The following is a 13,255-nucleotide window of genomic DNA, read 5'->3' on the forward strand; positions in this document are numbered from 1 at the left end:
TCCATGGCCTTTTTAACTTAATAAAAAATGTGACTGATTGCAGGCGCGTTAATTCATTATTGTCGAGCTAGCGCGCCTGCAATCTTTTTAACTTTTTAATTTTTCGCTGACCATAAACTATGCACTTCACCTTCTGATATGTAAAGAATAATGTCAACTTTTACGGACATTTTTGAGAAAAGAATGTTTAAGTGGTTGCTTGATAAGTGTTTTTATTCCGTTGATGATTTTTTAAATAAGTAACAATTAATTTAGGCAAATTGTATTTTATTTTATAGATAAACAAAATAATGTATTTTTTTTCCTCCCTTCTTTCTTTCTGTTTTTATTATTAATAATGTTTTTTTATTTATTTATTGTAATGATAGAGGTATAAAACTGTAAAATATTTCTACGCCGATGACGGCAGAATATGCTGAACTAACTTATATTGTACTATATTCTCAGAAATAAATAAATGATTGATTGATTAGTTTTAGGTGGTACTTATGGAGCCAAAATAAACCTCTTTCTTTCTTTCTTTCCTTCTAAAAAAAAAACGGTATTTTTAAGCCACTTTTACGAAACATTTAATATCTCCGAAACTAAAAAACGCCATAAGGTACCTTTTACCGCGGAACGTCACGTTACGAAAAAGTTGTCAGTAGTCTGTCACAACACTAATATCAAAGAAGATGCATATTTAGATAAATCGTATATGTATATCGCGTCACCTGTGAACTGCGGCCACTATAATTATAAAGATTTATGATAAGTTAATTGCGCTATATTATAATGTGTTTATTTTACGATGTAACAACAGTTTCATAGTATCTAATAAGTATATCGTTTTATTTTTAGACTTTGACTATTAAATTTTATAATAACATATGACGACTCCATGGATTCTAGAACCACGGTAAGCATCCAAAAGTCCCAACCCTATTTATGACTTTTATGATGTGTTTTTTTAAAACGCGTAATGCACAAAATGCTTAAATTTTTTAAGTATGAAAAACGCCATTGCATTAACTTTTTAAGCCCGTTACGCACGGCACTGCACTGGCTGAACAGCCAGGCTGCTCAGTACGCAAGCATACGTCCTCGTCATGTTCGACTTGCTACCGCAGCCAAGCTGCCGTTTTTATTTTTTAAATATGTGGTTTTGGGTACCGGCCACTAAAAATGAAACTCGTTTAAAAAATATTGATGTAACAATAGAATAATTAAAACTGTCGGGAGCCAAGCGGGAGCAACGCAGTCTTTGGATTGTTATTTTTTGTTTTGTGATAATTGTTTTTTATTTCCTCTCAGTAGTCGTGAAATGCGCAATGTTTAGTTTAGGCCAAAAGTGCAATAGATTGCACTTGCTTACGCGCGCTATTTCTTACTTTCCATAATCTACAACAATGTACTTTTTCTTATCAATTATTCCAACTGGTAATCGAACAACAGCTATCAATATTTTTTCAACGACCAATCTGAGGAAAATTGGAAATTGCCGCTGTCAAACATATACAGGATGTATAAGTACAGGTCAATTCACAAGAGCTGGCACGAATGGATTGAATGAGTGAATTTAAGTTTCTGTGTGTTACCTTTTTTAATACACTTCACACAAATGTGATATTGTCATGCATCTGTCATTTTCCTTAAAAAAATGTCTAAGTGCTATTTTCGTTCTATACATTCGAGTCAGCTCTTGTGAATCGACCTGTACAGTATGAGTATGAACCATCCTTTGACCGTAACTTAAACATCAATCATTATACTTAGTTTTCATTGGTCTACGAAACCTTAAATATCAATGTAAACAGGGGCTTTAACACCTCTTGTTGAAATTCGTGATTCGTTGGTGATGACCAGATGGGTTAATGAGAAGTTTGTAAAATTGGGTTCATTAAGACCCGGTGTATTTTATCGTCACGTAAAACCAACACACGCTAGTCAGTTAGGTATGAATTTTATTAAAATTCATGCATTAATTATTAACGTAAAATATGTAATTAAATTACCATTTTTAGTTCTATACTCATTTTGCGGTATTTTTGTTTTGACAGTTTTCGGACCAACATCCAAAAGAAATTGAAGATCTGTGGTCGACATTGTGCGCGTGCTGGCCGAATAACTTAAAGGTGATCATACGATACCTGGTTATAATATCGGGAATGGCGCCAAATGAACTTTTGCCATATGTGAGTATTATGTATTTTAATCTAAGCCAACTGTTCGGCACTTCTTATGCAACTAGATATTATTTTCGTATTTCGACTTTTGTTTAAACTGAACACGAATGTCAAAAACAAATTTGTCGACAGGCTAAACGAGTTGTGTTGTACTTGGCACGCTCTCGTCCAGAGAGGCTACTAGATGAGATGATGACCGAACTGCAAACCGTAGAGACACTCAACTGTCTGATAGAGCGAACGGAAACACCGCCGTTTTATCGACTCACCTCCATGAGGAAAGCTACGTCGGGGCACAGTGACGGGCCTGGTACAGGATCTCAGGTATATAACAGTGGATTGTATCACAAGGGAGCAAAATGATATTTTTACTGTGAGGGCGCTATTTTAAACCCAGAGCGGAACGAGTGATTCTATGCAAGTAGAGTAAAATCCTAAGCGCAGCGCGGAATTCGAAGTACCTACACCGTCAGAGGGAAATTATTATGCCATCTGCGAGTCTCTTGAAGAAAAGACGAACTTTTCTTGCACTCATTAGCGAACCAATTGTCAGGTTTCAAATAAGTGGATTAAAAAAACATTTGACAACTAAAATCAGCTCAATATTAGCAATTGAAGACTTGTCTTTATTATTGCCTGAGATTTTTTAAGTTAAAATTTTCTTTAGGACGCTACAGGACGAACTGGAGAGCTAGCGCCGGTAGAAAAGGGCACTATTCACACAAAAAGACACAGTGGCGAAGACCCGGCTAAAGCAAGGTAAATTCAAATTCTTAACTATGTACATAACTGTCTTGCCGGAAGTACAGGTTTCATAAATTTAATCTTTTAATGAAAGCATAATTTATTAGACTGCCTTAGGCTTATACTTATTGAGTATATGTGAGCTAAATATGTCTGTATGTATCCATGTAAACACGTAAGTTAAAGGGTTTTTTATTTCTTTCAGAATAAGACCCTGAGCATAAATCTATTCCCTACAGTTTATAACAACGTCATTACTTGTATAGCTGGTAACTTGACGCGTAAATGATTGAATATTGACTTTCTTACGTAACATATAGGATGTTCTATAATAATCGTTTTTAAATTTTTATTTACAGTCACGATTTTCAATTTGGGGACCACTTACTTGGGGGGACTTAACATCTTTATTCATAAAAAAATACAAATCTGATGCTATAAGAAAAGGTGTGTTTTGTTTGTTTGTGGTAAAAGGAAAGTTAATGTCGAAGTGACATCTAACAGAAGTTTAGTAAGCGTTTATGAATAGGAGGTAGGACTCGAGATTAGAATACGATTGAGCAATATATTGCCATTTTTGAATTATGTGCACGAAATGATTGATTGTCGATGGTAGTGTGTGCAGGTATATAAAAATACTTATTTCAGCACGAAGAAGTTCTAAAGCTTGGGAAAAACATAAATTATATTACGAAATAAAATTAAATCCGAATGATGTAATTATTATTGGAACACTGTTTAATGCTTTACCACGAATGTCTTTATTACAAATGTATTTTTGATAGGTCCAGCGATTCAATAACATGAAAATTATGTGGAAAACAATAATAGATTTGTCAAATTCACTTTAATATTTTTTATAAAATAAATGACACAGAATTCACCAAGAATAGAGTTGAAATAAACATGAAAAAAAAGTACTTTGTAAATCGATTTTCTGTAGATGTCTGCACTCAGACTATGAAGATATTATAGATTGACTTATGATTATATTTATTCAGTATAAATCAGGGCTTCAAATACCGTTAAAAAGTTGGTATCGTTACCTCTGTCAAACACATTTAACGTTAATTCAAAAGTATCGTTAAATAAATGTATGTAATTCGTATCAAAACATAATTTAAAATTATTATTTTTTACACAGTTAATTAAATCATTTTAGATTATATTATGCATTCGGGATTATAATTTTGATCCTAACGTTTTGAGTCCATTTCAAGTCTTGTTTTGAGTCAACATTACCAATTGAAGTAGTGTTACTTTGTTAACGTTCTAATAATATGAACTGGGTAACGTTAACAAGCCCTACTATTAGCTACTATGTAAAAAAAAAGTTTTTATGTAACGTTAATTGGGTAACGTTACCATAAAGTTAATTTATCAAGTAACTTTATAATTTTATACCGGTACAAAGTATTATTACGATTTTACCGGTTACGCAACTTTACTTATAATGTAAATTTGGTAACGAACAAGCCCTGGTATAAATACGGCTGCGGTAACAATACTATTGAATAGTATTCTCATCTCGGTTTTGTAATATAAATTTTCCAATAACTTCCAGCTCCAACTTCCTTTTCTTAATCTCGCTCTCTCAGCTCTGGTTATGCGCACCCTCGTGTCAGTACTTATATGACAACTTATGCAAGCTAAATGATGATTCAATTTAAGTCTGTGTGTAAATTTCAACAATAATCAAATTTATCCCGCTAATATTATAAATGCGAAAGTTGGCAAGTCTGTTTGTTTGTTACCTCATCACATAACATCACGTCTAAACCGCTCAACCGATTTATATATGAAATTCGGTATACAGATAGTTTGAGTACTGGGGAAGGACATAGGATAGTTTTTATTCCGAATAATTGCACAGTTCCGGCGGGATAGTGATAAACGAATTCTACGCAGACGGAGTCGCTGGCAACAGGCTAGTTATATATAATAATTGAACTTTGCAATCGACCTGTAGAGCAGGGATAAGTCACATCGGGGACAGCGATAAATCATATGAACGGGTGTGTCCGCCGCGTAAGTGATTGGCCTCTGGCGCTTGTCAACTTAATAAACACGCCGAAAACAACCTGCACGGCCCTACGCCTGTCCACTTGTACATCGAAATAATGAGATTTTAGCGTAGCTCGCAAAGCCCTATCGGAAATTTATAAATTACACCTATGACATGGTTTCATTTCCATACCACTGATTGCAAGTTATACTTGTAATTAAATTGTCCGTCAATGATGGACGCTTGAAACTCAGCATTCGTTTATTTTTGAAATGTTCCATTTCAGAATATACAAACAATTACGAAAGTAAAATCCGTAGCAGACGATTGAAAAAGCCACAAAGCCTTACTAAACGAGGTCATCAGTTTTATTTGAGGGCAACATGACATCTATTCATTAGGACACATTTTATGCAATACAACACTAATGCTTTTCCTCAGGATAGTGGGACGGTTAGGTCGTGGGAATTTGTCGTGAAAATAAGTCAACCTATTCTATTTGCACACACAAATGATTTAAAAAGGATACGTTTAGTAGTTTATTTCAACGGCGAAAGGTCTGCAACTTAACATAAGAATAAGAATCATTGATTCGCTAATAATCACAAAAACAGTGTTGTAATACAAAAAAACAAAATGAAAAATAAAACCAAGTTTTCGAAACTGAATTAATTTTCGAGTTTAGCGTTGCGTGAACAGTACTGTATGTAGGTACTTATGTATATACTAGCTTTTGCTCGCGACTTCGTTCGCGTGTACTTTAGTTATAAGGGCATATGATTTTATTAACCCCCGTTATAATTGTGACATTTGTATCTGTGTGCATAGCGAAGTACTGCCGTAAACTATAGGTAACAGTTTACTAAAGTACTTCGCAATAAACAACATCTTTACCACTTTTGAAGCTAGTTTATGAAAAGTTTTATGCAAAGCACGAGAGTAAATTAATTATCTCGTGTGCTTCCGGCGAGAACCGAATCTTACTCTAGCACCCGAAGTAGGTATATATTCTAAATTGCACTGTACATAATATTTTGTAAATTAGGTAGAGATAAATAAGAACGAATAATCACACAAAAAGTACGCTCATATTAATATTATTGATTTTATTATGCACAACCCGATGACTAATTTTTAAGTTAGGTACCTACTGCATAATAAATTTATTTCACACATCATTTTAATTTCCACATTTTAGTTGTACATTTTTCATAAAAAACCCCCTCCCCTATTGAAGTCGCCAACACCATGCGGATCATTTTAAATTGTGACCAGCCATATTTTTAGTCTAGAAATAAAGAAGTATCATAAAAACTCCCCCCTAATAAATTGAAAGCTACCTCTTCTTTCTTTATCTTTGCCTACGCAGATAATTTTTATTTTTAATCAGGACCCTGTAAGTACAGGTAAGTATACCAATTTTCATAATGCGAAGTCCAGAAATGAGAAAATTTCCATACAAACTTTACCCCCCATTTTACCCCTTTAGGGGTAATTTTATCCATTTTACCAACACAGATAATTTTTAATTCTAATCGAGAACTTGTATACATATTTTCATACTTCTAAGTCCAGAAATGAGAAATAACCATACAATATTTACCCCCCATTTTACCCTTTCAGGGGGAACTTTATCCATTTCACAGATAATTTTTAATCGAGAACTTATACACCTATTTTCATACTTCTAAGTCCAGAAATGAGAAAATTTCCATACAAACTTTACCCCTCCATTTTACCCCTTTAGGGGGGGATTTTATCCATTTCACCAAGACAGATAATTTTCAACTGTAATCGAGAACTTATACACCTATTTTCATACTTCTAAGTCCAGAAATGAGAAAATTCCATATAAACTTCACCCCCCTCCCCATTTTACCCCTTTAAGGGGGAATTGTATCCATTTCAACTACACAGGTAAGTTTTGATTGTAATCGAGAACTTATATACCTACTTTCATACTTCTAAATCCATAAATGAAAAAAATTCAATACAAACTACCCCCCCCCCTCCCCATTTTACCTCACCATTTAGGTAATCGAGAACTTTACACCTATTTTCATACTTCTAAGCCATTTTACCTACGGGGGAATTTCAGCCATTTTACCTGGATAAATAATTTTTAATTGTAACCGAAAACTTACACATCTATTTTCATACTTCTAAGTCCAGAAAAAAGAAAATTCCATATAAACTTCACCCCCCTATTTCACCCCCTTAGGGGATGAATTTCTAAAAATCCTTTCTTAGTGCTTACTTACATCATAAAAAGAATCCATGTACCAAATTTCAAGTTTCTATGCCCAGCGGTTTTGGCTGTGCGTTGATCTATAAGTCAGTCAGTCAGTCAGTTTCTTCTTTTATATATATAGACTAGCTTTTGCCCGCGGCTTCGCTCGCGTTAAGTTTGGGGTAACAATTAACATACATTTACTTTCTGCGATCCTTTTTTTCGTGTTTTGATTGATTTTTTGGAGGGTACTAACATGGAAATATAGATACAGTAAGACGTTGTTTTAGACAAATGGTGCACATTTTGGAATTCAAAAATCAACCTACATACGTAATTAATTATTCATAATTCGTACCAACTCTGAAACCCTGTTTCGCTGAAACGTTAAAGACGTTAAAAAACTACGCGTTTCTTTTGCCGGCGACTTCCTACACGATATAGGATTTTCAAGACTGATTTATTGACAGCTGTCACAATTGATTTGTACGTCTACCTTCAAGTGAGGGCATACCCTCACTTTACAATATTAATATAAACAACATTCATCACAAAAAGTAATTTATGTCAATCAAGGATAGTGTAGCTTCCTAACGGTGAAGGAATTTTTAAAATCGGCTCAATAGTTTCAGAGATTCGACTACAAACAAAGAAGCGAAAAAAGTTTAGATATTTCCCTATCCCGTGGAAATTTCGAAAAATCCTTTCTTAGTGCGCGTCTACATCTATTAAGGAACATATATTCCAAATTTCAAGTTTCTAGCCCCAGTGGTTTGGGCTGTGCGTTGATCTATAAGTCAGTCAGTCAGTCAGTCAGTTCCTTCTTTTATATATATAGATTTATCTTTAAAAAATCTTTCATTTAACCTTTGAACGATATAACTAAAATTTCAGTTTTATCGCCGGCCCGTTTTAGATCTAGGAAGTATGTAATTTACAACTGCCTTTAAAATATTCCACTCCTATCCTAGTGAATATTTACGTCTCCAATAGCGATAATGTTTATATGTGGTTTCCGTAACAGCATATAAACTGTTAAAACAATCTTATCCGCATTTGAATCCAATTCCCATTACACAGACCACTATGGTTCTGACGCCTGTCACTAGACGTTTTTGTTTACGTCCACTGGGAATTCAAACAGACCTTACTAGTTTGATGCTCCTTTCTTATTCCGTTTCTAGGCGAATAATACATACGTAAAACAGTTTCAAAGTTATATGTGTATGTTATAGTCCTTTTGTACTCGCGATATACCTATTACATCAGTATATCGTAATCAGTCATCGAATGATATTTATTGTAACTTCCAATCCTTGTAGGTATATGTATATCTATTATTAACGTTTTATGCGGGGAAACCAAAAACGTGGAGCACGTTAAATCGCGGTTAACCATACAAAACTGTCATGCTAATTTTAATTATTGTTGTTGTTAAGTTGTCCAAATGTTTGAGCTCCATCCCATCCCATGTGTATTTTTTCATTGCTCAGAAATATGATCATTGCTGAAAATATTCCTCAAAGGCAAAGTGAAACATCACAGATATCTTATTTATAATTTACAAATTATTACCTTTATTAGTTGGTGTTAGATAGTAATACTTATAAAAAGTCAAAGTCAAGGTTAAGTCAAAGTTAATCTTATTAATAATGAGTTGTTGCGCGGCGCGCGACTCCGTCTGCATAGCGTTCGTTTATCGCTATCCGTGGGGACTGTACCGATTTCCGGAATAAAAAATATCTTGAGCCTCGAACTATCTCCATGCCGAACTCCATCTAAATCGGTTCAGCGGTTTAATCGTGAAAAGAGAGTGTTTTAGTCTGCATTTATAATATAACTAACTGTTACCCGCAACTTCGTCTACGAAGAATTCGTTTACCGCGCACCCGCGTAAAATTTATTTTTTCTGTATAAAACAATCCTTGGTCTTTCTCAGAGCCTCGAACTATGTTCATCCATGTAACATTTTATTAATATCGGTTGAGTGCTTTAAGCGTGTAAACATAACAAACATTTAAACATAGCTATTTATGTATGTATAATATTAATAAAGGTAAGGATGGAGTAACTACACTACGAGAAGTAATATTTGTAGAAGTCAACACATTTGTCGTAAAACATACACGAATATGATAATTAAATGGTTTGAAAGACGCATTCCAGTTGAGGCAGGTAATATTTATAAACCAAAGTAGTGTCATAAATGTTTTATTATGTGTGCAGTGGCGCCAAGTCAGGCGAGCAGGCGGGCCCGCGCAGCGCGGACAAGCGCGCGTCCGCGCCGCTGTGCGCCACGCCGCCGGCCGAGGACGAGCCACCGCCCTCCGACGGCGACGCCACCCCCGTCAGTATCGCACAACAACATACACTGTTTTATAAGGCCACCAGAGACTACGAAAAATCCTACGATCAGACTGCACCGTTCGATCGGTCCGATTTATCGTAAATTCTTGCGCCACGCACACGCTACTTTGAATCGTAGCAATCTTCATTTAATTTCAGCGGTTGTGGGTATATTCCTAATTTTCCCGTTTCGAGACTGTTCCGTTCGACGGTTTTCTCACTCACGCATGATACCGTAAACGGTACCGGTCGAACGATGCAGTCTGATCATTAGGATTTTTCGTAGCGTCTACTGTTTCTTCGTTAAAGTACTTAATTGTGTTACCTTTTTTTTATTTAGCTTTTTGTGCATTTTATCCGACAAGCAAGCTAATGTGATTGTTAATTTGTAAATATGAACAAGTTTATCGTGTTATACTTAAATCGTGATACACTCGTGCAAGTAAATATTCTGTGTATAAATTACTATAAGTTGTAAGTACAAACTGAGTCATGGATGCACAGAAAAACCAGAAAAAGAGCCCAGCACTGGGAATCGAACCCAGGTCCTCAGCATTCCGTTGTTACTATAAGTTGTAGTCCACTTGCCCCACCGGCACGTCTCGAAAACGATTCTAGGTTTACTTCTTATCGTTCACTCCAATCCAATCTTTAGGAGCGAGCGTCTTGAACATATATGCATCCTTTAAGAGCGTTTATACCTGCTGAGCTGGCAACGTTGCATTTTTGTTAGTTTTTCTCGATTAATCCATAAATATTGAATGAAAATTAAAAATATGGTTTTTTTAGATAGTCTCTTCTTAATATATAAGTGAATGTGTCTACTAAAGAATTATTCGTGATGGACTTTTATATTCCTTAAAAACGAACATATGTTTATTAACGGGTTTTTAAATAAAATAAAAGTCTTATCACGAATAATTATTGGAGTAGACATTTAAGAAGAGTTCTATCAGACCACATTTTTAATTTCCATTATTTTTTTATGGAATAATCGGAAAAAGTAACAAAAATGTAACGTTGCCAGCTCAGCAGGTTTAAACGCTCTTAACGATTTAAATTATTTTGTTTGGAAGACATCCTAAAAAATTTGCCAAGCAGTCCACAACTGGAAGAAATCGTTCAGTAATATAATAAAAATGCAAATTATATAGCACATCTCAAAGGTGGTCTCAAAATCTCTAGGTGGTCTCGTCGCACACATTCAGTGCCAAGAACCTGCTAGGCGCGTTCTCTGTTCGTAGGCAGTTTAAGCTACAAAGCGGAAAAACGCTGCTACGAGCGTGTAGCGATTGTGTTAAAAGCGATCTCTGGCAGTGATGTTAACGGTTCCCTCGTAGACTGGGCTGTGTCCGGAGCTGGTCGCAGGCGCGGGGGTGGGCAGCGCGCCGGCTACGCCGCAGGAGCCGCGCCTGGACGTGCCGCAACCGCGCCCCCTGCCCATGCCCGAGTACGGCGGCTTCTTCGCGCTGCTCACCGAGTACTTGCCGGACAGCAGCCAACCCATCTCCGGCTTCCACAGGTACGTATACTTACGCCGTCTATTTATTAATAGTACATTATTGCCGAGGCCGGGAAAAAGCAATTCGTGGATGAGTTTACGCTTCGTCCGCCGCCAATAAATACAAATCCACGAATTACTATTTCCGCTAGGGCATATACGAGTATTAGTACTTTTCTTGAATAATGCGAGGAAATAAAGAAAAGTTGTTAAAATATTAAATTGAGCTTGGACATTGTCTTGAAATTTTATGTTTTTGCATTTTTACTTTCCTGCTATACTTTTTTAGGGTTCCGTACCCAAAGGGTGCCAAGGGGACCCTATTACTAAGACTCCGCTGTCTGTCTTTCTATCTGTCTGTCTGTCTGTCCGACTGTCACAGGGCTCTATCTCTGAAGCCGTAAAAGTTAGATACTTGAAATTTTCACAGATTACGTATTATTACTGTGGCCGCTATAACAACAAATACTAAAAATAAAATAAAGTTACAAATTAAAGGGGATCGTCATACAAGAAACGTGTTTTTTTCAGCGTTTTTTGGTTGCTAAGCCTTATTAGCCGTTGCTTAGGCGACCGAGTTGTCGTTTGAATATTTACCTTTAAGTTTGCGATTTTAATGATGTTTTATAAAAGCTTCGATAATATAATAAAGTGACTGTCTGATTGTATGGTTTATTCGTTTTTGTGCAAAATTAATAAAGCAATTTATGAACCACAAACCTCAATGAAGCCAACTTTGATAAAGCGCTCGCCGAATCCACACCGTACTAATCACTATGTTTACCTATTGTTTTTTACACTAAAAAAATCATACTAAGTATTTAACACTATTTACAAGGTTTATAATACAGTTTAAAATTTATTCACACTAGTCGAGCTTCTTATTATTTAATTTAATTACACAACATACGAAGTCCGCCGAATTTCCCGCGAATGACAGCACGGCGCTTTTAGGGCAATGGATTCAGAAGCAAACAGCCAGAACCAAAGAGGATGAGAATTCAAATTGTTTTTTATTCGAAATACTTGCACAAGTGCTTACGGCGATATTTTTAGAAGCTTTTCTTTAGCTTGCCCTGTTTGTTTATTTATTGTTTGCTTGGGTCAAATCTTGACACATGCAATAATATTATAACATGTAGTTGATCTGATGATAAAGCTAGCGAGTGACCATAGGAACTGTGATAAACGATACGACCGCATCGAGTTTGGACTCGTTTGTCGTCTTGACGAGTACTTTGGTAAACAGGGGCATAAAGTACAGTCAGCAAAAAAAAATTATATTACAAGAATTTTAAGAAAAACTTTTACCGAACTGTTTACGGAACCCTTCATGTACGAGTCCGACTCGCACTTGACCATTTTTTTTATTTTTTTTATGTACACGACATGTATGACTCATACATAATGCTATTTTATTAGAAATAATATTTTAATTGCGTGGCGTGATGTTTGTGTGTGTGTAATAATTTAATTTAAAATAAAATTGTTTCTATTAAAAATATAAATTTAAATCCAATGAAGCTTTTTAAAGCTAAATTACAGTTTAAAGTGGTAAGTACTGAATGCTTTTTACTTAATTCGGCAATTTACTTTTGTTGCCTTTTTTTTGGTATTTGAATTGTGTTTGAAACAATAAAAAAACCGGCCAAGAGCGCGTCGGACACGCCCAAAATAGGATTCCGTAGCCATTACGAAAAAAATATGTAATATTTTTCAAAGGATTTCGTATTTTATACGGAATCTTCCAAGTTTATGTCTATTGTATACCTTAGGCTGCTATTTACTCTTAAACTACTAATAATTCTCGAGCAAACTTAGCCGTTATAGTTTTCCTTGAAAGTTTGATATAGTGCTTACTACTATTCTGATTTTTTTCAAATTTTCCAACCACCAGTTAAAATTTTAGACGCTCGATTTTAATGAAAATTTGCACTTGAAAGTTGAATATTTTGCTAACATATCACTGAATCGAAAATCCATCCATCCAATATCCATATATCACATCGCATCGCATCGCATCGCAGTATCGCAAATGCTTACAGAGTAGTGGTGGTTGCTGTTCGTAATTTTTCCTTTGGCAGTTTAATGTTAGTAAGCAAATTTAAAAAGTTAGAGCAGCGGACAATAATGTATTTTCATACATACTTCATGGCCTAGGCCAAGAAGTTATGTAGGGAGGTGGTAGGGAGTCATAAATGAGAAACTTCATGTCTCCATTTCGTGACATTAACGCATACATTTCCGAGCATGTTTGAGAAAAC

At 35.4% G+C, this 13,255-nt stretch overlaps 1 protein-coding gene across 8 annotated transcripts in view; it reads left to right on the forward strand.

Annotated features, from left to right (window-relative positions):
* The window catches only part of fry (microtubule binding protein furry), a 120,802-nt gene that overhangs the window by 72,255 nt on the left and 35,292 nt on the right, over positions 1 to 13,255 (forward strand). For all 8 annotated transcript variants that reach the window (XM_074093328.1, XM_074093321.1, XM_074093345.1 and 5 more), the window contains 5 exons: positions 2,040 to 2,174; positions 2,298 to 2,489; positions 2,833 to 2,924; positions 9,371 to 9,491; positions 10,831 to 11,012. In XM_074093328.1, the coding sequence (XP_073949429.1) occupies positions 2,040 to 2,174; positions 2,298 to 2,489; positions 2,833 to 2,924; positions 9,371 to 9,491; positions 10,831 to 11,012 (722 nt within the window). The remainder of the gene's footprint in view (positions 1 to 2,039; positions 2,175 to 2,297; positions 2,490 to 2,832; positions 2,925 to 9,370; positions 9,492 to 10,830; positions 11,013 to 13,255) is intronic.

This window comes from Choristoneura fumiferana, chromosome Z (genome assembly GCF_025370935.1).
Source record: "Choristoneura fumiferana chromosome Z, NRCan_CFum_1, whole genome shotgun sequence".
NCBI classification, from domain to species: domain Eukaryota; kingdom Metazoa; phylum Arthropoda; class Insecta; order Lepidoptera; family Tortricidae; genus Choristoneura; species Choristoneura fumiferana.